Source organism: Rhinolophus sinicus, linkage group LG11 (genome assembly GCF_036562045.2).
Source record: "Rhinolophus sinicus isolate RSC01 linkage group LG11, ASM3656204v1, whole genome shotgun sequence".
In the NCBI taxonomy this organism is placed as follows: domain Eukaryota; kingdom Metazoa; phylum Chordata; class Mammalia; order Chiroptera; family Rhinolophidae; genus Rhinolophus; species Rhinolophus sinicus.
This window is the reverse complement of record NC_133760.1, coordinates 58,231,539-58,255,404: the sequence shown is the minus strand read 5'-3', so window position 1 is coordinate 58,255,404 and position 23,866 is coordinate 58,231,539. Positions and strand designations below refer to the sequence as shown.

At 42.9% G+C, this 23,866-nt stretch overlaps 1 protein-coding gene across 1 annotated transcript in view; it reads left to right on the top strand.

The window, feature by feature from the left end:
• MGAM (maltase-glucoamylase) overlaps positions 1 to 23,866 on the top strand; it is a 69,138-nt gene that overhangs the window by 22,873 nt on the left and 22,399 nt on the right. The window contains exons 11-31 of the mRNA XM_074315260.1: positions 976 to 1,107; positions 1,253 to 1,369; positions 2,218 to 2,331; positions 4,075 to 4,159; positions 5,542 to 5,659; positions 6,778 to 6,949; positions 8,243 to 8,359; positions 8,917 to 9,071; positions 10,048 to 10,132; positions 10,906 to 10,962; positions 11,517 to 11,641; positions 12,874 to 12,962; positions 13,639 to 13,688; positions 14,147 to 14,314; positions 16,947 to 17,099; positions 17,529 to 17,729; positions 19,983 to 20,134; positions 21,186 to 21,354; positions 21,621 to 21,717; positions 22,557 to 22,669; positions 23,460 to 23,585. Of these exons, the coding sequence (XP_074171361.1) occupies positions 976 to 1,107; positions 1,253 to 1,369; positions 2,218 to 2,331; positions 4,075 to 4,159; positions 5,542 to 5,659; positions 6,778 to 6,949; positions 8,243 to 8,359; positions 8,917 to 9,071; positions 10,048 to 10,132; positions 10,906 to 10,962; positions 11,517 to 11,641; positions 12,874 to 12,962; positions 13,639 to 13,688; positions 14,147 to 14,314; positions 16,947 to 17,099; positions 17,529 to 17,729; positions 19,983 to 20,134; positions 21,186 to 21,354; positions 21,621 to 21,717; positions 22,557 to 22,669; positions 23,460 to 23,585 (2,595 nt within the window). The remainder of the gene's footprint in view (positions 1 to 975; positions 1,108 to 1,252; positions 1,370 to 2,217; positions 2,332 to 4,074; positions 4,160 to 5,541; positions 5,660 to 6,777; positions 6,950 to 8,242; positions 8,360 to 8,916; positions 9,072 to 10,047; positions 10,133 to 10,905; positions 10,963 to 11,516; positions 11,642 to 12,873; positions 12,963 to 13,638; positions 13,689 to 14,146; positions 14,315 to 16,946; positions 17,100 to 17,528; positions 17,730 to 19,982; positions 20,135 to 21,185; positions 21,355 to 21,620; positions 21,718 to 22,556; positions 22,670 to 23,459; positions 23,586 to 23,866) is intronic.

Genomic DNA, 23,866 nt, shown 5'->3' with positions numbered 1-23,866 from the left:
AACGATGGGGTTAGGAGGCAATCTGTTTTTGTCTTTTTTTCTAAAATCACGTATTTTATTAGTAAAATTTTCTCATGCTCACTGCATTAACTACATTTTACATTATGCATTTTTATTTGACTTCTCAAGGCTTTTCTTCCCCTACTTTAAGTGAGCAAAAGGATATGGTACATACACGTAATAAAATATTTTTTATATTTTCAATGGCTATTTTTTATTTTTTTAGAGGGCTAGTCAGGCCCTTCATAATCACACTGACAGAGAGATGATAAAGAAAATTAACTGTTTGCTTACTTAGATCATTCTATCCTTAGTCTAAATTTGAATAAAGTGTGTTGTATAATCTGGAGTGAGGTTTTCTAAGACATGCAAAGGGAAAAAGCCCAGTAGTCTCAGGAATTACCCTCTCCTCTCCCAGCCCATTCTGTTGGAGGCAGATAACTAGGTCCTAGAGCAAGAGTCACTTCCTTCTGGGCTCCAGTATTTCCGTACCGGTAAAATTAGGAAAGATTAATCATCAAAGAAGACGTGACGTAGCAGGGCAGCAACAAAACAAAATGTGGGTTAGTAAAATGAGGGAGAAGAAGTGGGGAACAGCCCCTTCCCCCTTTATCTTGTGGCGGGGGTAGGATTTAGGGGATGGACATGTCTTAGACAGCCTTAATAGGTTGTTGGAATTGCTGTGGTTCGTTTGTTAGACTGGTTTGTAATGCCAGGGGCCAGGCAGCAGGTAAGATACTGCCGTCCACCTGATTCCAGGGGTGGGGTCAGGCCCCCCACTGATTCCAGGGGAAAACAGTGGGTCATTTACTTTGAAATTACCATTGGCAAAGAAGCCCTCTAACGCCAGGGACCATTGAGAACCCTGTGCACAGCCCAGCACAGAGGCAGTGTGTATCGTGAGGAGTAACGACTGACTCATCTTACCAGGGAAATTCCTCGGTGCTAAATTGTGAACCTCGTGTATTCTTTCAGGACGTTCAGCACGCTGATATTGATTATATGGATAAGAGGAGGGACTTCACTTATAATCCAGTAGATTTTAAAGGCTTTCCTGAGTTTGCTGAGGAGTTACACAATAACGGACAGAAACTGGTCATCATTGTGGTATGTGCTTGCCCTCTAAAGTCAGGTACTTGCTCTGCCTTGGCATTACACCCCTCTCCCCATCCTGCGTCTCCCAATTTCCAGTCTCCTTTCAGAGCCTGTAGCTGAAAGCGAGGTCCTTCATTGTATTTTTTTCCCTTCTTAGGACCCAGCTATCTCCAACACGTCATCCCCAAGTGATCCCTACGGCCCGTATGACAGGGGTTCAGACATGAAGATATGGGTGAATGCTCCAGATGGAGTGACTCCACTCATTGGGGAGGTAAACTAACGGGGCGGGGGGTGGCGGAGGGGCTATGGCAGCTTGTGTGTAATTGTTTGGTTTTATATTTTCAGATGCCTTATACAAGTGTATGCCGGGGATAAACTTGCCCTGTTCTTTCATCCTCAAGTACTTCCCAGCCGTCCTTGCTCTTACATTCCTTCCATAGTCAAGTCCCTTTAATCAGTAGCCTCCACACTGAATAAACACTTCCTCCCCTCCCGTCAGCTGACTGCAGTCTACTTTCCTCCCCCATCACTTCACTGACACTGCTCTGGTAAATGGCACCAGTCACCGCCATGGAACCATTTCCAGTGGAACCATTTCATTCCTCTTCTCACTCGGTTTCTGTGTGGTATCTGACAAGTTCTCAAACCTTTATCTGCCCTTGGTTTCCATGAAGGTGTTGTCTGCTGGTTCACTTCTTATACCTCTGCTGATCTGAGCACATACTGTCTGGTGGGAAGGGGATAGGAAAGGAATAGAGAAGAGGAATGGGCCATCAGAACCCACAGCTTGCAATGGACCGGTTGAAATTTATACATTACTCTCTATCATTTATCATTCCTCGAATTGGGAGTAGACAAAGTGAGAGGACAGGGAGAACCAGAGCTGCTGATTAAAAAGACTTAGCGAATTTTGTAAAATTAGTTTTTCCTCCAGTGATGATTGACTCCCCCTGACACTTATTCTGAGTATTTGGGGTTCGGCACGTCCCTAACTGAAAAGGACCTGTGCCTGGCACCTCGGTTGCCATGATCATATTAGGCATTTCTTTGCAAAGTACCCTGTTTTACTCTGTATTCATTCAGCTTACTGCAATCGGTGTTTTTCTTTTTCTCCTGCAGGTCTGGCCTGGAAAAACTGTGTTTCCTGATTACACCAACCCCAGGTGTGCTGTTTGGTGGGCAGAGGAATTTAAGCTTTTTTACAATCAAGTGAAGTTCGATGGAATCTGGATTGTGAGTTCTTAGCATTTTGATTATTAGGTGACTCATACTGAGACTGTGTGTGTCTATGTCATTGAATCATGCAGCACTGGGGGAAGAGGTGGAGAAGAAAGCTAGCATGGCAATAATGCGAAATATTCCCTACCTTGTGTGTGTGTTCATGTCGCTGAGTCGGCTCTGAGTCCCAGGGACCCTACGAATGAGTGACGCCCACCGTGTCCTGTCCTCACAGCCCTGCTCAGCTCCTGCAGCCTCAGGCCTGTGGCTTCTGTATGTGTCAGTCCATCTCATGTTCGGTCTTCTCTTTCCTGCCGCCTTCTGTTCACCCAGCATCACTGTCGTTCCCCGAGCACCCTGCCTTCTCATGAGGTGCCCGCGGTAGGACAGCTTCAGTTTGCTCAGTTTTGCCTCCAGAGATGGTTCAGGCTTCATTTGCTCTAAGACCCACTCGTTTGTCTTCCTGGTGGCCCAGGGTCTCCGTGGAGCTCTCCTCCAACACCGTACTTCAAATGAATCCATCTTTCCCTACCAGCCTTCTTCACTGTCCAGCTTTCTCATCTGTACATAGTAATTGGGAATAGGAGGGTGTGGGTAATCTTACCCTTGGTCTCTAATGACACATCTGTGCTCTTAATGACCTTTCCTGATTCTTCCATTGGTGGCCTTTCTGAGAATCAGCTTTCTCTTGATTTCTTGGCTGCAGTCTCCATTTGAATTGATGACTGAGCCAAAGTAAGCAAAATCTTTAACAATTTGAATGTCTCCATTTCCTATGTCAAAGTTGTGTATTTCTTCCATAGTCATGATTTTTTGTCTTCTTGATATTCAAATTCCCTCTTACTATTCAGATAATCTTACACAAACAAGTAGCATAGAATCAAAACCAGATCATTATAGTTGGAAGTAATCTGTTTTGTTTTTTTTCCCCAGTCCAGCACTCCTTTTACAAATGAGTGAGCTGACGTAGAAATAGGTCATATACTCCTTACATTGTCACAAGTTACATGAATCATCCAGTTGCCAGTTCAGGGCTCTTTCATGTGGACATGTCAGACACACTGATCAGAGCCAAAGTACCCAGGTGCTTTGGGAGCAAAACTATCACTGCAATAAAGACAAGTGTCTCCGTATTGTCAAATGAAAACACATGCAATGCAACAAATGTTTAGCAAAATTTAGGGGGCTCTAGAGTTGAACTGTTTTCTATTTATGACAGAAATGTGGAAAATTCAAACAATACAGAGAGCTAAAACTAGGAAAGTAAAATCCTCTAAAATGATATTAACTGAAAACATCTACCATCACTACTTTTTTGCTAGGACGCCCCACTTAAAAGCTGTTGACACATGCTCACTCTCACTCTCTCTGCTTATATGTATGTTTTTATATGTATAAATATTTGTGTGTATTCACAGCTATATTTGGATATATAGAGAATGTATAAGTTGATATATGTGGAATCATATAAATTGAAAATATTTTTTCATCTAATGTGTTTGGAAATTTTTCATTTTCAGTGATTACAGACATGTGATTTTGAAGGGTTTTTAAGAATCTTCTTCATGAACGATTCTCAGTGCATAGAGGAGACAGGAACATCTATTTTCTGTCCTCGTACATAAGAGCCTCTCTAAAAAAGAAGTATCTGGAATCATTTTTCTGACTCCTCAAAAAGGAGAAGAAAAAAAGACACCATTAGTACAATGTAAGGGGACATGTTATGTTTTCTTAATAGTTTTGCTCCTTCTCTTGTAGGATATGAATGAAGTCTCCAACTTCGTTGATGGTTCAGTTTCAGGATGTTCTACAAGCAGTCTGAATTATCCTCCATTCACACCCAGTAAGTCTTGCTGGTTCGTCTGACTAAGTGGCATCGCATACTTGGTATTTTAAGTTCCTAAGGATAGAGATGGACAACCTGGCAAGGGAGTTTGTCTGTACGTGTGCATAGGGAAAGGAGAATGTGGGTACTATATAAAGACAACTAGGAAAGAAACTCAAGACACTCCATGCTTCCCTAAATGAGGCATAAATTCAAAAGGGGGCAATCTAGTTCTTTTACCTACAGTCTGAGCTGTTTCTAAAGGAAGGTCCTAGAAAGAGAAGATGTGGTGCAGAAGCCAGAAGCTAGTGGTTAGTCTATGTTGCTCTAGAGTGCACCCCCGCAGGTCAGAGCTGGCCAGAGAAAGACCAGATTACCAGGCTTGGTCTTCAGATGAGCGTCAAGTCTGATGAGATCAAGAGTATGAAGAACAGACCTGAACCGTAGGTTGAAAGGGAGCCAGAACCCACGGCTTGGGAGTTGAAAGTCAAAGTCAGTGAATGTGATCCAAGTGAGCTCAGATTGAAATGTGACCAGAACTGTTTCTCAGAGTGTGGCCCCGAAATCCCAGCATTTGTTGTAGTCTGAAGAAAGTTACGGGCTCACAGACAAATTGTCTTTTGATTAAGAAAGGAATGAGCTGCTGGAATTACAGCATCTTATGAAGATTTCCAGTCTGGTGAGAAAACAGGGAATTGGGGCAGATGGGTCAAAAATCAAATGTTGAGGAACTTGGATGGGAGGCCAAACAGTACCCACTTTACTCTTTTGTGAGAGAAGCTATTTACGTTTTAGTAAGAGGGAAATATGGTAGTCAAATGGTTTGGGAAATATTAATCTGGCATTAACGCACAGTATGAATTAGAAAATCAATAGGTCAGGAGTCAATTAGCCATTAAGAAACTTTTGCAATAGTTAAAATCCAAAGATAATTAGGATCTGAGCCAGAGTGGTGCAGTGGAAGCAAAAAAGAGTCAATGAGTGAAAATGAGATTGGGCAATCATCCTTTATCGTACCGGGTCAATGGAGAGAAGGGGTGAGGAATTAATGTACACTTCCATCTAATATTTCTATTTTTGAACCACTTAACTTAGCTCAGTTTGAAGAATTCAGATTGAATGTCAAGTCTAACTGGATCCTCTTGCTTCCAAATGTCTGCCTCTGGTCACCTGAGTGCCCAGGTGGGAGAAGGTGTACGAGTCCCCACCATTTCTTTACATAGCAGAGAAACTACCCCAAGTGTATATAGCCCTCTGATAGTGAGCAAGCTGTACGATCATTTACAGGAGGGCCGCAATAAATGCTTGCCCAGGGAGCCACCACTTCAGGTTCTCTGATAGTCCAGGAGCAGGGGACGTGCCTCTTAAGTGCTCACTGCCTGATCCCTCTTTTGTCCCAGGAGTCCTGGATGGGTACCTGTTCAGCAAGACTCTCTGCATGGATGCCGTGCAGCACTGGGGCAAGCAGTATGATGTCCACAATCTCTACGGCTACTCCATGGCCATTGCCACTGCAGAGTAAGGCCACAATTGCTATGGCCTTAATACATGTCAAATTATTGAGCTTGCTAGATGCTAGGTGCCTGAACCCTGCAAGTTAAGTATGGTGATTGTTGAATGAATGAAGACACTTCCTAGCACATAGGGAAGAAGGAATCCAATAAATATTTGTGGGACGCATGAAATGGAAGAATGAATGAATAAATGGCTAAATGGATGGTTGGAAGAAAGAAAGAAGTAACATGACCAAGGTCAAACAGCTAGTGAATTGTAAAAGCAATATTTAAGCCCATTTCTTCACGAGTCCTAGATACATATATTTTTCTCTCGGCCACACTGTGTAGACTGGAGGATGGAGGGTTAAGTGACTCAGGCCTCATGGGCTTTGGGGTTTTAGATGCTGGCTCAGCATCTTCCTACTGTGCTGTGTGTGCCTTTGTGTATGGAAAAGTTTTAGTGAGGAAAAGCTATTGACCACTTACCCCGCTCACTGCACCTGTGACAGCAGGCAGCCAGAGCCAAACCACAGTCTTTCATTAGCAAAGTCCAGGTGTAATTTTAACCTTCTTGACAGTTGTTAAAAAAATTATAGAGCAAACATTTTTAAGTATATGAGAGACTTCTAATTTAAAAACATATAGGTGATATATGTTTATATTTACTTTTAAAAGTACGCACATACATATATAATTTTAACATGGCTCTTCTTATTACAAAATTGTGACCAAAGACTTTCTCCTTAAAAAAAGAATTTAAATTCCAAGAGGGGGGTTCATAAATTCCAAGAGGGGGTTCATAAGTGTATGTCTGAAATCCCACGATGTGGAAGATCAGTGTATACAGACAACTACGAGTATGTAAACTTCACCTTTGGTCCATAAAAATTGTATGCCTCTAGTGACTAGACTTGGCGAGGCTGCTTTGGAAATTCTTGGAAATTATGGAGCTCTTGATGTACATAAACCACCTTAAAACAAAACAAAACATAAATATACTTCACGGTACAGTCTGCTCCCGACAGCAATTCTAACCCTTCTGGGAGAGAGGAGAGAAGAATGGGGTAGTAACTTTCGAGGTCCCTGGCATGTGTCACACGAAGGTCACACATGGACTCCTAAGTCTCTCTGTTTTTCTAGGGCCGTCAAGACCGTGTTCCCAGATAAGAGAAGCTTCATTGTAACCCGTTCTACCTTCGCGGGATCGGGCAAGTTTGCAGCCCATTGGTTAGGAGACAATGCGGCCACCTGGGACGACCTGCGCTGGTCCATCCCCGGCATGCTTGAGTTCAACCTTTTTGGTGTCCCAATGGTGAGTCCACATTCCCAGCTCGCTGATGACTCGCAGCCCCCGGAAAGCCTCATGCTAGAAAGCTGGCCGTCCTAAAGCTCCCCTCCCCCCCACTCTCCGTGGCCCAGGGATTCATGTTTTCAGAGCATGTGCTTCATCTGCATTGCACGGCTCTGGTCCCACAGCGCTCTTTCCTGTACTGCCTTATAAAGATAGCAAGTGCAGCCTCCAAGTGATGTCTCTGGAAAATTGTTTTTCTAATAAAGTAAAACATACATGCAAAAAAGGACACATATCCTTAAGCAGACATACGTTGATGAGTTTCACAAACTGGACACATCTGCGTATCTAGCACCAAGATGAGGAAAGATAACGTCAGCACCTGAGAGATGGCGTAGTTAAATTCAACATATATATTTATTGAGCTCCTACTGTGTGCAGGCACAGAGCTAGGTATGCACGGTGAGGGTGGAGAAAAGCATAAATATAGGGACAGAAACACCTCTCTCCCCAAAGACTTTATAGTTTAGTAAGAGGAGACATATATGAGTAAATGTTATGACAAGCGGGGGTAAAAGTGCTCACAGGGACATACTCAGTGTTCAGGGAGAGCCTGAGAAAGGGACATATCAACGCTGACAAGATCACAAGGAACAAAGAATGTGAGGGGAGGGAGTCAGGGAAACTTCATGGAGAAGACGGCTCCCGAGTTTAACCATGAAAAGGGGGTATGTTTTAGCAGGCTAATGGGGGGAGGTCATTTTAAACTTAAGAAATACATTTGGGCACAAGCATACAAGCAGACATTTGAGACTTTGCTGTGTCTATAAGGACTGGAATGGGAAGTGATGCTGGAAATGTGGTGAGAACCAGATTTTAAGAAACTCATAGGGTAAGCTGCAAGGAGACCCTGGAGGTTTTTGAATAAGTGAGTGACAGTATCAAATTTAAGCTTTGGAAGAATAATTCTGATAGCAGTGTGGTCAAAATAATATCCGCTGTATTTCTAGTTAGTATTCATCAAAAAGCTATTGTATGTCAAGTGTTTTATTTACATTATCCTATTTATGAAAACCCTGTTAGCTCATTAGTGCCCACTTTAACAAAATGAGGAAACTGAGGCACAGAAGGTCTAAGTAACTTACTCAAAGTCACCTGGCAGTAACGAACAGACACAGGGTATATACAGGGTATAATCCAATTGAGTCACACTATGTTAATTAGCCTTCTCAGTAAGAGGTTAGCACAGTTCGGTGGGGAGGTCCCTGGTAGAAAGCAAAGCGGGGGACACTCACAAGCGGCCTGTCCCTCCAGGTGGGTCCTGACATATGTGGCTATGCACTGGATGCCCCTGAGGAGCTCTGCAGACGGTGGATGCAGCTGGGAGCCTTCTATCCGTTTTCCAGGAATCACAATGGTCAAGGCTACAAGGTGAGTCTCCCAGCAGACAGGATCAAAATACATTTGACACATAGTAGGACTACGTCTGTTTGCATCCTCGCCAAGCAATCTGTTGAGCCAGCCTCCTTCCTGGTGCTTCCCTTGGGTGAAGTTGCACCACCGTTTGCCATCAACAGGGATCTCTGATGTGCCATTTAAATGCCCTGTGCCACCGCCTCTGCTACTTCTGCTGCTGCAGTCAAGGGAAAGTTGACTCTGTTAAGGAATCTAACCTCTACACACTTTCTCTATGTTGCTCATTTTGTAATGAGAACCAATGAGGAAATACTGCAAAATTATTTAACTGGCCGTCTCCGGAGTGAACACTCGTAAAGAGTGGATGAGGGAAGCTGAGGGGAAGAGGAGCCACTTCCTTGGTGAAATGATCTCCCTTGGCCCAACTGTACTGATGGGAGGCGAAGTTTCCACCTGGGCCTCAGGTCTTTCTGGAAGGAAACTCTTGGTTGTGATGAATGGGGTCTGGAATTGCCCAAGTGCTTCTGTTATTTGTAGCCGGATCACAATTGCAACCTCTTGTCTCCTTCCAGGCCCAGGATCCTGCCTCCTTTGGAGCTGACTCTCTGCTGCTGAATTCCTCCAGGCACTACCTGACCATCCGCTATACTCTATTGCCCTATCTTTACACCCTCTTCTATCGCGCTCACAGATGGGGGGAGACAGTGGCCAGGCCTCTTCTGCATGAGTAAGTTCATTTCACCCAAAGAACTTTGGGTGATGGATCTGGGTGGCATTGACTATATCATCAAATATTAGAGTGAAAATGGAAACGATGCATACAGTTACTCAGATACATATATTTGTGTATATGTATACATATATGTACGTGTGTGTGTGTGTGTGTGTGTGTGTGTGTGTACTAAATTGGAATGCCCAGTTGGTATTTACAAGGCTATTGCTGTCTAGACACTATTCTAGGAGTATGTTTAAGTATTATGGACTGTTCCCTTTTGGGGAAAGAGCTAAACTAAATGTCATGGGACTTGAGATCTTTTCTTTGTTCTGCCATCAACTAACTCTTTATCTTGACAAATCATTTTAGTTCTTTTATCCTTACTTTCCTTAGTCTTAAAGGATTAGATAGCTTGAACTTGATGGTCTCTTTTCTAATACACTACACTCAGGCTATAGGACTTAAAAGGCCTGCCTTGTCAAAGTACAGTTCATTTCCTTACGTGTCTGACCTTTTAGGCCCTCACGCACATATTTGCTCTATTATTATCTACCCATTATTTTGGGTAAGGTTTTGCCACCTCCTGGAATTCCCTGTTAAAAAGCAGATATCCTAAAAGAGAAAAGAGTAAAATTTTAAATTCTCTGCTATTTTTCGTGATCAAATCCAGTTCCTTCTTGATAGTCAGCTGCAGATTTAAAACGTATTGCTTATCGTACTTATTGTTTTAAAGGGGAGTTATGGCACATCGAGTTGCAGCCTGGAACCTGCCTAGCATAGATACTGGACTAGGTTGTCCAGCCTGGGGCAAGAACAGGAGGTTTACATGGGCTGGGGGGAAGTGAATTCCTCTGCAGGAGTGGAGAGGTGAGGGTTGAATAGGTGTCACAGAATAATTTCGGGGGTTACCCCAGGCAGGGAGCCTGTGTGGGCACAGCTTCCAGGAAGCCTTGGCCCAGACCTCAGTGACCGTCTCTCTGATCTCCAGGTTTTATGGGGACAGCAGCACTTGGGACGTGCACCAGCAGTTTCTCTGGGGGTCTGGCCTCCTCATCACTCCAGTTCTGAATGAGGCAAGTGTTCCTGCAGAGACGCCTGGTGGTCTCTGCTTCTGTTCCTGCTTCCCTGCAAACCCTTCTCTCTTCTCAGAACCGCTGCTCTGCTCTTTGTTCCAGACCCATGGCCAACCCCTGTGGCTGACTCAGCCTTGAAGACAGTGGGCAGGGTTTGGGGAAGTTCGATACCTGATTTTTTTTCTCTACAAGTCTTTTGTCTTGACCAAGTTTCCCACCAGTATAGAAGCCTCTCCTGGCGAATCTGGGCTTAAGAATGGTCCTGTTGTCAGATTCTCATAGCCGGTCACTGCTTGATCTGTGATGCAGAGGCAGAATAGGGCAGTGACCCCGCACTCACGCTAAAGTCAGGCTGAGCAGGGTGTGATTGCTGCCTCTGCCATTTGGGCCTGGTGTGATCTGGTACAAGTTACTGGGCTCATTCCTCAGCTGTAAAGGTGAGATAGTAATAGTGCCTATCCGTGGGGACTGGGGGAAGATGGAATGAGGTAATCAATATAAAGCGGGAATTTTTCCCACAGCACATTTTAAAATAATAATAATAACAATATTGTTATTGATGTGGTTCCACTGAATATTTTTCTTTGAATTCCAAGTTGTTGCCTCTATTATTCCTATTAGAAGAAAGGCACGATTTCCTAACAGAGAAAAGAAAGGCCATTTATGCACTCTCAGCACAGGGTTGAGAAGGCCCCTATGGGAGTGCTAGGAAATTTATTTTATTCCTTTCAGAGGCTGGGCCCATGAAGAACAATATTTTGTTTTAATTTCAGGGTGCAGAGAAAGTGATGGCATATATGCCGGATGCCGTCTGGTACAATTATGAGACTGTAAGTAGCTTTGACTTTTCTAAAACTCTTTGAGACCGCAGCTGCAGCTGTGTAGCCAGGATACCTCCCTGGAGAGCGAAATTCCTGTGCGTGCACTGAATGTTTCCATAGTATTTTCTGTAATTTCATAGCAGAGTTGATGAAATGAGCCGAAGTCACTTATCATCAGTGATGATGAAATCTGAAAAACATACTTAAACGTGTTTCAATCGTCAGTAAGATAGAGATTCCGGTGGAATGTCTCATGGGCAAATGTTGGAGGGGCCAATGGACAATTTGAACTTGGTCATGAGTTAGATTACTTGTTTAGAACTATCAGTTTGTGTAACACACATCAAATAGCCTCAGCATGGCATAAAAGAGCTCCCAAATCCCCAACTGATGGCAAAACCTGTTGTTCTTAATTTTTTCCCCTTCTCTTGTTTGATTGCCTAACTAGATAGAAATTCTGTTAGGTGGGAAAAGTAGTGAGCCATAGACAACTCAGCTTGTGGGTGAGAGGTGGAGGTGAATGTGCTCTCATGTCAGTGTGTTGACTTGTCTGCATCCGTCAGGGGGGCCGAGTGAGATGGAGAAAGCAAAAAGTGGAGATGGACCTTCCTGGAGACAAAATTGGACTTCACCTCCGAGGAGGCTGCATCTTCCCTATCCAACAGCCAGCCACAACCACTGTGGCCAGGTACAGTGTGGCTGGTATTTCCTCCTCTAAGGGGGAGGCTGACTAAGCCGGTCATTTCTGTACCCCAGGAGGGTCCAAATATGGGTCTCATTCTTCCAGAGATGATTTCCCTTCTCTTTGGTTACAAGCCAGGACTGCTGTCAACTTGGGATCACATTAGCTTCCTTCAAGCATCATGCGTGTTAACTCATGTAGGATCAAGTAGTATTTTAGTGGGGCGATCCTTCAGAATCTCTAGTCCACCGTGCTCCTAGAAGTGTTATTCTGGACTCCTATAAGTATTTTGACTTTTGTGCCACTCTTTACTTTCTTCTTTGATTATTTGGTGAATATACTTCATCTTTCTTACAAAATTTAAGGTCATCAATGGGGTGTGATCTGTTTGCCGTAGACTTCCTAGCAAATGAAAGCTACTCAGTACATGCATGTTAGATCAAAAGCAGGTGGTTTTGATGGTAACAGAACGTGACTCACATAGCGCAGAGTGGAAGGCTGACCTGTGAAAGAATGCAACAGGGACGGTGAGATCAGTGAGGGATTTAGCAGGAGCAGAAAATTGGGCGGTAGTCCAGAGGAGTGGGGAGATAAAGACAGATGCCGCATGTAACTGCTCTTTCTTTTCCTCTCTCTATGTCCATCTATTGCACCATCTTTTTGCCTAGTGTTTTGTGTTTGCTATTCTAAATTATAAGGCGGATAATTAGAATGTTTTATTTTTCTCTCAAAACAAACTAAAAATAATATTAGGAAAGTTGCCATTATAGAGATGGACCTTCTTGTATTGTATTGCTTTCTGAGTCAAAACTGTTCTCAGGCAGGGGGAAAATTTTATCGCCCCAACTACTGTTAATATTTCTCCTGCAGGTCTCATCTCTAAAATGATTAGGCTGAACCAATCACTGTCTAGGATTTCTTTCTCTTCTAATAGTCTGTATTCTATAAAATAGTGGCACCAGCAACTTTTGTTGTAGCTACTGCAGAGATTGTGGTGCTTAAATTCTTGCCTCCTACATAGATGTTTATTGCTAATGTTTGGGATATGTTGTTTTTTAATCTCCTGTGACATTACTGATTCCAGAGAAAGATGTGCTTTGGTTTGGCCTTTGTGCCTGAAGAAAAGCAGAGCCATCTGCCGCTAGTAGATTCCCATTTGAAATTTGGCAGCATCATTCTCAGCTCCTTGACAAAATTCTGTAAGTCTTTGTATCTTACATACATCTTGCCTCCCACAGTCGGAGGAACCCTCTGGGTCTTATCATTGCCCTAGATGAGAACAAAGAAGCAAAAGGTGAACTTTTCTGGGACGACGGGGAAACGAAAGGTGAGCACTGTTGTGACAATCTCGCCATTGTCGAACCTGTGCCTTTGAGTTATTCCTGCTGCTCATTCAGCTGTGGGAGCGATTCCATCCCACCAGGCACAATAGCATTGCTGGCTCTAGAGAAGAATTTTGGGTTTAGTTGCTCTGCTCATGGGTACTGGCGGATGGACCACTGATGGACGGAAGGCACATTCTGCTTCTTAGAATTCTCCCATTGGCCAGCAGTATCCATAGGCTCTCATTTGATTGTCAGTGGGAACCTGAAAGAGATGTTTTTAAGACTGTTCCTGCTATTCAATGGAGACATCGTCCCCCAAAGTGTTAATGAACAGAGGTCGATGATACAAAGAAAATATCCATGCCAGTGAGGCAGTGAGATTGCACTTTTCTAGTGAGTCTGTATCTAGCTTCTTAGCATATTTTTCTGTCTCCGACTTATTAACGACACTTGTGGCTCCAACTTAGGAAATAGATTCCCTTAGACATATGCCCCGGAAGCACTTGGAAGGGAACTTTTTCGAGGTTAAGGTAGAAAGCAAAAGGGAAAACAGTGGCTTTGCTTGGAAGACTCAAGACTCTTGCTTCTCAAGATACAGCTTCCAAGACGGCCAGAGTAAAACCTGTTCTGTGGTGGGCAGACCAGACTCTGACTCGTGCGTCTTTCTTTCACTTTCAGATACTGTGGCTAATAAAGTTTATCTCCTCTGTGAGTTTTCCGTCACCCAAGTGAGTAGTCGATTTTTATGAGTCTTAGATGTGAGCTTTTGTCTGACCATGAGCTCATGTGTGTTTGTGTCTGTGCGTAGTTGTATTTGTAACTCCGTGTGCGTGACTGACTGTAAGTGAGCACAGAGCATTTATGACTGCAAGGGGGTTATGAATTAACTCCCTATAATTGAATCATTCATGTTAGTAAAAAAGAGGTAATGATATGGAGAAGTCAAAGTAGTCAGTTTTTTACGTAGGTTTTTAAAAAATTTCTGTGTGTGTGTCTTTCTATCCTCTACCGCCCACACTCACCCCTCTCTCTCTGTCTCACCTCGGGGATCAAAATAAGTTTGTGCTGCTTAAGCATACATTAGTAGAGACAGCTACGGGGCATTCAGAGCAGTTTGGGGTAGGATGGAATATTTGAGTGACTTGAGAATCTGTATTGTAAGTAGACATTTGTGCTTGTTTTGTAGAACCGCTTGGAGGTGAAGATTTTGCAATCAACCTACAAAGATCCTAATAATCTAGTATTTAAAGAGATTAAGATCCTTGGGACCCAGGAACCGAAGAACGTTATAGTGAAACACAACAACGTCCAGAGTCAAGTTTCTCCTAATGTCACATATGACAGTAACCTACAGGTACAACTCCATTTTGTTGAGCTAGTGCGTCATGAATTCTTCATACCTGTGGTGTCTCTTCTTGCCAAGGCTGCATCAGTTCTGAAGAACCAGAGCCTACTCTGAGGCCTGGGGTGGGAAGTGAGATGGTTAGGAGAGAAAAAAATTGAGGATTAGACCAGAGCTAGAATGAATGAGGGCGCCGCGAGAAACTGGAGAAAGGTGAAGTGGTCTTTTCATCCTCATTCCCCTATTCGCACATCGGTCTTCTGTTCTCTCTGACTGGGAGCAAAGGTAGGAGTGTGGGAAACAGGATTAGAGGAAAAGTAGGTCTGAAAGCTGCTAGAAACGTAGAGGTGGGAGGTGGGATTCCCATTCACGAAACTTTTGAGATGCGTTTTTTTGTTTATTTTTACTGTATTGAGTTGTATAGATTCTCCAGCACATACATTCTCAGGAAATATTTTAAGTCAAAGAATTTGGCAAGCCTAGCTAATGGCTACTTAATTGGTTAGGTCATAAGAATAAAATAACTTTTCATCAGTTGTAATGGGACTTGACGTTCTTGAATGGGTTGTAATCAGTTTCTCTGACATCTTAGCAGTAGGAGGAATCGTTTTCTCGAATACTCCTTACTCCAGGTACTCCAGGTGATTCCGGACTAAAAGCAGCTGGGTCAGCATGATTGGTGAGGGACATCCCAAATTTGGAGAAAATAAGTAAATTTGGTCTTCTACTATAATGATGTCGGTTACATTTGACATTTTGTCCTGACAACATACGTTGAGGATGCATACAGTATAAAGTTAGAAATAAAGTGTTTGTTATAGTTTGGTTATGCATGCAGTAAAGTGCAAGCCATTGGACAATGAAAACACACTCAGTAAATATTTGTTAAATAAATCAATTCATTTAAGACCAAAGGAACTCTTATAGTTTAAATTCAGGTGGTGGGGAGACACAATTTATACACATGAAACTGTTGTCCAGGAAGGGGACTGGCCACCCAAACCAGCACATCGGAAGTGTTAATTTATACAATTCCTAATTCATTGTTCAAAGCTTAATGAGGTATTGAACAAAGCCCATGGGAAAGGCAGGGCTAGAACTGGGTTTTGAAAGACAGTACATCAGGGAGAGATTTGTTGGGCTGCAAGTGACAGGAAACTCAGCAAAATTTTTTCTTTTGTGCAATAAGAAGTTTTACAGTGATCAGATGCTGGAATTGGTTCAGTCAGTGTCTCAAGGTTGTCAGGGTTGACTGGAGTTGGCTGCTTAATTCCAGTCACTATGGCCTTATTATAGGAGAAAAAAAAAGGAGCAGGAAGGAAGCAAGCAAGCTCTTGCATCCAGAAAGAAACACTTGGCAAACAATTTCCAGTGGACTTACACCTAATGGTCACCGCTGTGGTACATGGGCTCACATTTCAGTTCTTCCTTGGGAACTTCAGTATCCTAAACTGAAATAGTGAGAAGAGAACTTTTATGTAGGGCAGGCAACTCGAAGTGGAGTCCACAGAGGGGCACCGGTTTCCTAGATAAAACATTCAAGGCTGAGCGATCAGAATGGGCCATTCTAAGGACCGACAAGAACCTTACATTATTGGTCTGGGAATACTGTATAACTAGACTAGGTAGGCTTCACTTTTGGAAGGAGATCAGTTTGGACAGATAACTATGGTCAGATTTGGGGGGGGCGGTCTTAGTGCCAAAATGAGAAGGATCTGATCTAATTTTCAAAGGGTCCCGTTGACCCTTGAATCAAGGTTGTGCCATTGTGAGAACATTGTTTTAGGATTGGGGGGGTGGGTGTTGGAGGGGGATTTGTAGTACAAAGAAGTGCAAGATGAATTTAGACTGGGAGGAGACTGGAAAAAGGATGATAATCCTTAGAATGTGATTTTATAACTCTAGACAAAGGAGAACTTTCACTACGGAAATTTCTAATTAAAGAAGAGACAAACTTAAGAAAAATACTAAATATTTGAACTAATGAATGAGATGCAAAGAAGGTTTCAAGTTTTGAGGCTTTGGACTTGGAGAAATGCATATTAGAAATAGAAGGAAATGGAATGATTTTGCCATGTCACCAATTTTACAATTGCTGAAATTGGGTCCCAAAGAATTGAAATACTTTGTCTAAGTTTCCACAGCAGAGTGGAGATGAGAACCCAGGATAAATGATTGTTATTCCTATGTTCTTGCCACCAGTCCATACCAATGGGGGACTCTGGTTTGGGGAATAGAGGGCAAGAAGAGAACCTGGATTTGGGGTGACACCGTGTGTGTGTGTGTGTGTGTGTGTGTGTGTGTGTGTGTGTGATGCTATAAGGGAAAGTACAGAAGACAGCCTTCCTGACAAAATAAGAAAGAGGAAGAGGAGTCGGGGAAGGAAGGAAAGGGGTGATTACAGAAGGTTATATTTCCAATTCTTTTCAAAATGTTGTCTGCATGACTCACGGAGAGTTGTGACACTTGCCCTGTTGCCTCACCTCCCCGCCCCATATTGCTTTCTTCATGTAAGCTGCAGGGCTATGTTACTTGGATTGTTGGGTCCGGTCTGATTTCGATTTCCTTTCCTAAAAGAAGTTTCAGATCTTGCAGGGGCCTTCGTCCTGGGGTCCATTTCCTTGTCACTTCCCCCTTCCTACAGGTTGCCGTTATCACAGGGCTGGATCTTGTCCTGGGAGAAGCATACACAGTGGAGTGGGACCTGACGATAAGGGATGCGGACAAAATAGACTGTTATCCTGATGAGAAGGGTGCTTCTGCAGAAAGCTGTGCTGCCCGTGGCTGTGCCTGGGAGGTAACCACGCTGACCGTGTTAACATATGTTAACATTCTCGATACTGAACCTGCAATTTCATGAGCATAAAATCTACAGAAAGAAAGGACATCCAAAGGGACGCGAGTTTTTATCTATTAGGTTGGTGCAAACATAATTGTGGTTTAACAGGTTAAAAATAATTGCAAAAACTGCAGTCACTTTTGCACCAACCTAGTAGATATGAAGGGTAGGTTGGAGAGGAGTGACATGCAGTGGTTTTTTTTTGTTTTTGTTTTTGTTTTTATAAATATTTTACATAGAGACCAGGAGTTTTAACTTTTGTCACTGCCAAAGAGTATATAGGGAAATCACTGAGGGCTTCATTTCCCTGGAAGTTGCCTTTTCCAGCTTCTTTATATTGATAATCCTGCTATCACATGCTGAGCTGACTTTGGTTTGACTTTTCAGGAATCCAGTTCTCCAGGAGTCCCTTTTTGCTACTTCACCAATGACCTATACTCTGTCAGTGACATTCAGTACGACTCACACGGGGCCACGGCTGTCCTCTCCTTGAAGTCCCCTGTTTATGCCAACTCTTTGCCCTCAACACCCGTGAACACCCTCCATCTGAAGGTGACCTACCACAAGGATGAGATGCTGCAGTTCAAGGTCTGTGTTGACAGTCTGTGTACTGACTACTGACTAGACACTTCGCAGTTCCATCATGTTTCACTAGTCAAGGGGACAGAACCCTAAAATAGGTTTGCTTTTCTAAGTTAGCCAGGCTCCCTTATACTCAATCATTATCCTGAGAGCAATGAGAAATCACTGATGGAACAGGGAGGCCTATTCTAATTTGCGTTTTGAAGATATTACTGTGTCTACTGTAAAGAAAATGCTTGAGAGGACCAGAGCGAAAAAGGAGACACAAGTTAGGAGGTTACCAGTTAGGGAACCCAGATGAGGGCTCACGGTTAGACTCGGTACAGGAAAGAGATGGAGAGCAGTGGACGTCTTCGAGAGACTGAGAAGGTAGGATTGCAGGATCTGGTGATTGCAAGTAGGTGATGAGGGAGAGGAGGCATCGAGATTGGTTACCATGTTTCTAGCTTGTATCTCTGTATGGATGGTGGTGACATTTACCGCCACGGGAACATTGAAAAGATTTGACCTTGGGCAAAATAAGATGATGAGGTCAGCTTTGAACACTGAATTTAGGATATATGTGAAATAGCCATAAAAATGTAGTGAGTTTTTTTCTTTTCTATGATCTAATTACATCTAATGACTAGTGATGAAGGGATGTTTTAATGTCTATTTCTTTACTAAATTGTAAGTTTCTCAAAGACAGGAATTTGTCCTGTTATCTTCTTGTTTCTAAAATCTAACATAGAGCCTTGTAGATAGTTAGCAATCAGATGTTCATTGAGAGATAAAGAAGGTCTGGTACGTATACACACTGGAATATAAGAAAAGATGAAACACTATCCGTTGCGACACCATGCGTGGATCTAAACATTATCATGCTAAGTGAAATAAGTCAGACCGAAAAAGTCAAGAACCATATGACTTCACTCATATGTGGGATATAAAACAGAAAGCAGCAAATGAACAAGACAAACATCCAAACAAAAATCTCAAAGACACAGACAATAGTTTAGTGGTTACCAGAGGGTAAGGAGGGAGGAGGGTGGTAGATGAGGGTAAAGGGGGTCCAATATATGGTGATGGAAGGAGAACTGACTCTGAGTGGTGAACACACAATATAATATATAGATGATTTATTATGGAACTGTACACTTGAAACCTATATAATTTTAGTAACCAATGTCACCCCACTAAATTTAATTAAAAAGTTTTAACATCAAAAATGAGAGTCAATAAAAGACATCAAGCATTGCCTGAAAGGTTCTTCATAGTCTAATACTGTCAGCCTGGACTATGAGTTCCTGTACGTCTTCTGATGTAGGGATGAAGCTCTTTTATGTTTCATCCTCAGCAAAGCCCTGGTGGCATGTGGCAGGCACCTAATGCATTGGAAATACATGAACTTGTGTCGGTTTCCACCTTTAACTCTTTGCTGCTCTACCTCCTGATCACACATCAACAGTCTCCCAAATAGTGGCCTTTCTTACCCTGTTTTTAGTACTTTGTGTGCCTTTGCATTTATTTCTCTACCAGGAGTAACGACTCGATCTCATTTATATGCTGGTTAATGGCTTCAAAACTTTTCAAGACTCAGCTTGTATTTTCCCCATGAAACCGTCTCAGGCTCCCAGGAACAGTGTTAGGTGTTTCCTTCCCTACAATGTCACAGCACTTTTAGAGAGCTGTACATTAGCATCTATCACCCAGGGTTGTGGGTACCTCTTTTTCATCTCCCATTAGCATGTGAATTCCTTAAAAACAATAATGTGTCTTCTGAAGTTTAGTTATCTCTAGTGTCCGGTGCAGCATCAGCAGGAATATAACAGATACCCAGTGGATCAATTTAAATCCCATTTTTAGCAAGGACATCGATGATTGTTTTAATCAAGTAGAGTTTATGATTTTTTACGGGGGAGGGGTTCAGTTCTAAAAAGTTTTTAGGTAGTCACATATACCTACACATAAAGTAATAAGTAATATATTCATAAATACCAAACTGATTCCAGACTGATTTCCTAAAATAGCCCCAATGTCAAAGTAGATGTGTTACTGTAATAGAGGCCTTGAAAATGAGACGTGACAGACTCAGGTTAAACGTTAAATTTGACATTGTTCTTTGATAGGTTAATGAAATCCATGGTATTATGAGCTTCAGGAAGACAAGGAAATACACGAGTAGCAGTCAGTCTCTTTGTCAACAATATCAAGGTTCTGTCAAGAGCACAGGTTCTAAGAAGTACGATACTTACTAAAGTCTGTGTCCTCTGTCCCTAGATTTATGATCCCAACAACAGTCGGTATGAAGTCCCAGTCCCTCTGAACTTACCCGGGGCTCCGTCAAGCACTTTTGAGAGTCGACTCTATGATGTCCTCATTACGAATCCATTTGGGATTGCAGTTCGCCGGAAGAGTACAGGCACCGTGATGTAAATGGCTCCTAGTCTGATTTGGGATTGATGGTTACTTGCACATTCATTGCTCTGTCCATGGTCCTTGGAGACACCCTGGCTCACTCCCCATTTCCAGATTCATGAATAAGTTGTTTCCGTTGGGTCTGTTCTTATGAGAAATCTTTAGCCCCCTGGGAATAATGGCTGAGGCAGTCGCATGTACTTAGGGATTCATTCAACACATGTTTACGGAGTGCCTTCTCTGTATTACATGGTTATAGAAGATGAGGTCTCTCTTCTCAGGACAAAAAAAAATCAGTTAATGACAAAGATAATTTGAGTTAAAATATAAATAAGGAGGTTTAGATAGTGACAACTGCTGTGGAGGAAAAAGAGCAGGATGATTGCGAGTTATGGGAGATTACTGCCTTGGGTACTGTGGTCAGAGTGAGTGTCTCTGAGGAGCTGATATTAAACATAGGTCCATGGGGAGATGTGGGGAGTGGGGAAGAACATTTGAGGTCGTTGGACTAGAGCGTGCACAGGCCAAGTTGGCATATGGAGGGGGAAAAATAGCCCATGTGGTTGGAGCTCTATAATAAGTAGGGAAGTGAGTAATGGGAGATGAGGGGGGTTCCAGGTTAGGTATGGCCTTGAAAATTCATAAGATATTTTAACAGAAATCACTGAAGAATTGTGAATAGGGGAGTGAGGTGATGTGAGATATTTTTTTTAAAAAATCTCACTCTGGCTGCTTTGTAGACCGTAGGGGAGTAAGAGTGGAAGGAAGCGAGGGCTAGTGCGCAGTGGTAGCAGCTGGGATAGTGAAAGTGATTAGATTGGGCTTTCTGGAGGGAAAACCGAAAGGAGGTGGTGACAGGAACATAGAAGAATGAAGCTGGCTCCTGGGCTTTTAGCAAAGGCATCGATGATTATTTTAATCAAATAGACGTTATGTTTTGCTTGGAAGATCAACAGCATTCTGGGGGTGGGAGGGAATCAAGAGGTCAGTTGTCCTTGAAAAATCAGCTGCTTGAAGCCAATAGAACAGCCTGGTTCTTTTCCAATTGTACCCTCTGTGTTGCAGTTGGGACTCTCAGCTCCTCGGCTTCACCTTCAATGACATGTTCATTCGCATCTCCACTCGCCTTCCCTCCCAGTACGTCTATGGCTTTGGGGAAACTGAGCACACAGCCTATCGGAGAGACCTGAACTGGCACACGTGGGGGATGTTCTCCCGAGACCAACCCCCAGGGGTAAGGGCAGAGTGTTGGGCTCTGAGTCTCTGCCTCTCTCCGCCTACACTGTGTACACTCGATGCTTCACTTCCCAGACTCAGCTTGGGTGGTCACGTTCAGCTTTTCAACAAGTGGGCCAATTCTCAGGCTTGTTTTGTTTCCTATGCATTGAATTTATTTCACAGAGAAGACTAGACACACCTTATCAGTCAATGTTTGTTGAGATTCTTTCTCAGCCACAATATCTTTTAACTTCCTGCCACTTCTCCCCGTGACTCTCCCAGTACAAGAAGAATTCTTATGGCGTCCACCCCTACTACATGGCACTGGAAGAAGATGGCAGCGCCCATGGGGTGCTCCTGCTAAACAGCAATGCCATGGGTAAGGTGATGCCAGCACCCTCCCCCCAATTTTTGTGAACTAATCATTCTGGAGGAACTTTAGGGCAGCGTTTGACCTCGCTGCCCCCTGAAGTCAAAAATCATTATCTTGTGGGAAGTTTTGTTTTTCTTCTTATTTCTGTTTAGCTTTTCTGTTTATTTCAGTTCAGTAACATGTGTTAACAAAAATTAACTCTTATTTGGCAAAAATCAGGTAAGAAGGGATAGCCAGACCAAGCAAGTCCCAAATGTTCTGGAGGTCAGCCAATGGGAGCCGTCTATATAATTAGTGATGAAGCGATGGGTCAGAGCGCTCACTCTGGGATATGAGGACAAGAAGAAAATTTGTGTGGTATATTGGAAAGGGGGTGGAAAATCAGGAGATGGAGGAAAATGCATGCGTGTGCAAAGTGGTGAAATCTGAATGAGGTCTATACTTGGGTTAATAGTACTATACCAGTGTCAGTTTCCTGGTTTTGACAATGTGCAATGGTTATGTAAGATATTACCATTGGGGGAAGCTGGGGGAAGTGTACAAGGGGACATTCAGTCCTAGTTTTGCAACTTCTTTCAAGTTGTAAACTATTCTAAAATAAAAGTTACAATAATTAAATGAGCAGAATGACAAAACATAGAAGATAATAAAGCACAACAAAGGGGGAAACTAACCAGAGATGGGACGCTGTACATTTCACTTAACTTCTTCAATCCAGTGTAGGTAAAGTATAAAATACTTTTTCTTAGTACAGAGGCATACGAAGAAGGAGAATGTATGCATTTCAGGGGAAATGTCTTACATTGAAGGTTTCCAGGTTGATTGGTATTTTCCTCCATTTTCAGATGTGACATTCCAGCCCATGCCTGCCTTGACGTACCGTACCACAGGAGGAATTCTGGACTTTTATTTGTTCCTGGGGCCAACTCCAGAGCTTGTCACTCAGCAGTACACAGAGGTAGGAGGGAATTCAATTGGTTTCTAAGTATTTATACGTTATATTCTGTATATTCATTAGTATAGTTATCAGATGACAACTGGAATTGTTGGTTTTACTCAGAGACAGGTAGAACAAGGAACAATAAAAATATCCCAATAACCATTAAATTCGTAGCCGCTCAAAGCATTTCAGAGTAGCAGAACTAATGGTGGTGCCAGTGGTTGTGGAAGTGGCAGTGGTGGTGGAGATGGTGGTGATGGTGGAGGTGGTGGTGATGATCATAGTGGTTATAACAGTATTTTTGGGAACAGCACCAAACATGCATATAAAACTTACTGTATGTCACTGATATATTACTTCATGTCAGAGCACTTTACTAACTCATTCAGTCCTCACAAACTACTATGAAGCAAATACTATTATTATCCCCAATTTACAAGTGAAGAAACTATGCACAAGAGGTTATTTAACTTTTGTCCAAGGTCAAAGCCAGCAGGGATTGGAGCCTGCTTGGTAACCTCGGCATTTTGCCTCTGGATTCTATGTTCTTAACCAGTAAGCTAGACTGCCTGTAGGGATCAGAGTAAAATCAGATTTTCCCAAAGTCTTGGGAAGGGAGGTGAAATCTAGCAGGAAGCTTTCTCCAAGGTATCCCAGTGGCTCTGTACCTTCTCAGTTTCTCTCTGCATTTTAATTTGTTGGTTGTCTAACTTAGGACACTGGGAAAGCAGTCTTATTACTACTCTGTGTACAAGTTCAATCTGAGAATCTCCTTATTAATGACTAATAGTTTCTGTCTATTTTCTAGATGATTGGTCGGCCAGTGATGGTTCCTTACTGGTCCTTGGGGTTTCAGCTGTGCCGCTATGGATACCGGAATGACGCTGAGATTGCCAGCTTATATGATGAGATGGTGGCTGCTCAGATACCCTATGTATGTTCTCAATCTGTGGCGTAATGGCCTTGGGACCTCATAGCCAACCCCAGTTGTCTCTGTAGCTGGATTCATTTGTGTGATTTTTGTGGGGTTCTATAAAGTTAAAAAGTGCTTTCGCATACAATATCTCACTGAGCCTCACTCCAACCCAACAATACAGGTGGGGGTCATGGTCCTCATCTTAGAGTCACAGCGATTTGCCAAAGAAAAAGGACATAGGGCCAACTCCAGGGTGCTTTCTGCTAGATCATGCTCCCATTTCTTTTGCATGACTTCTC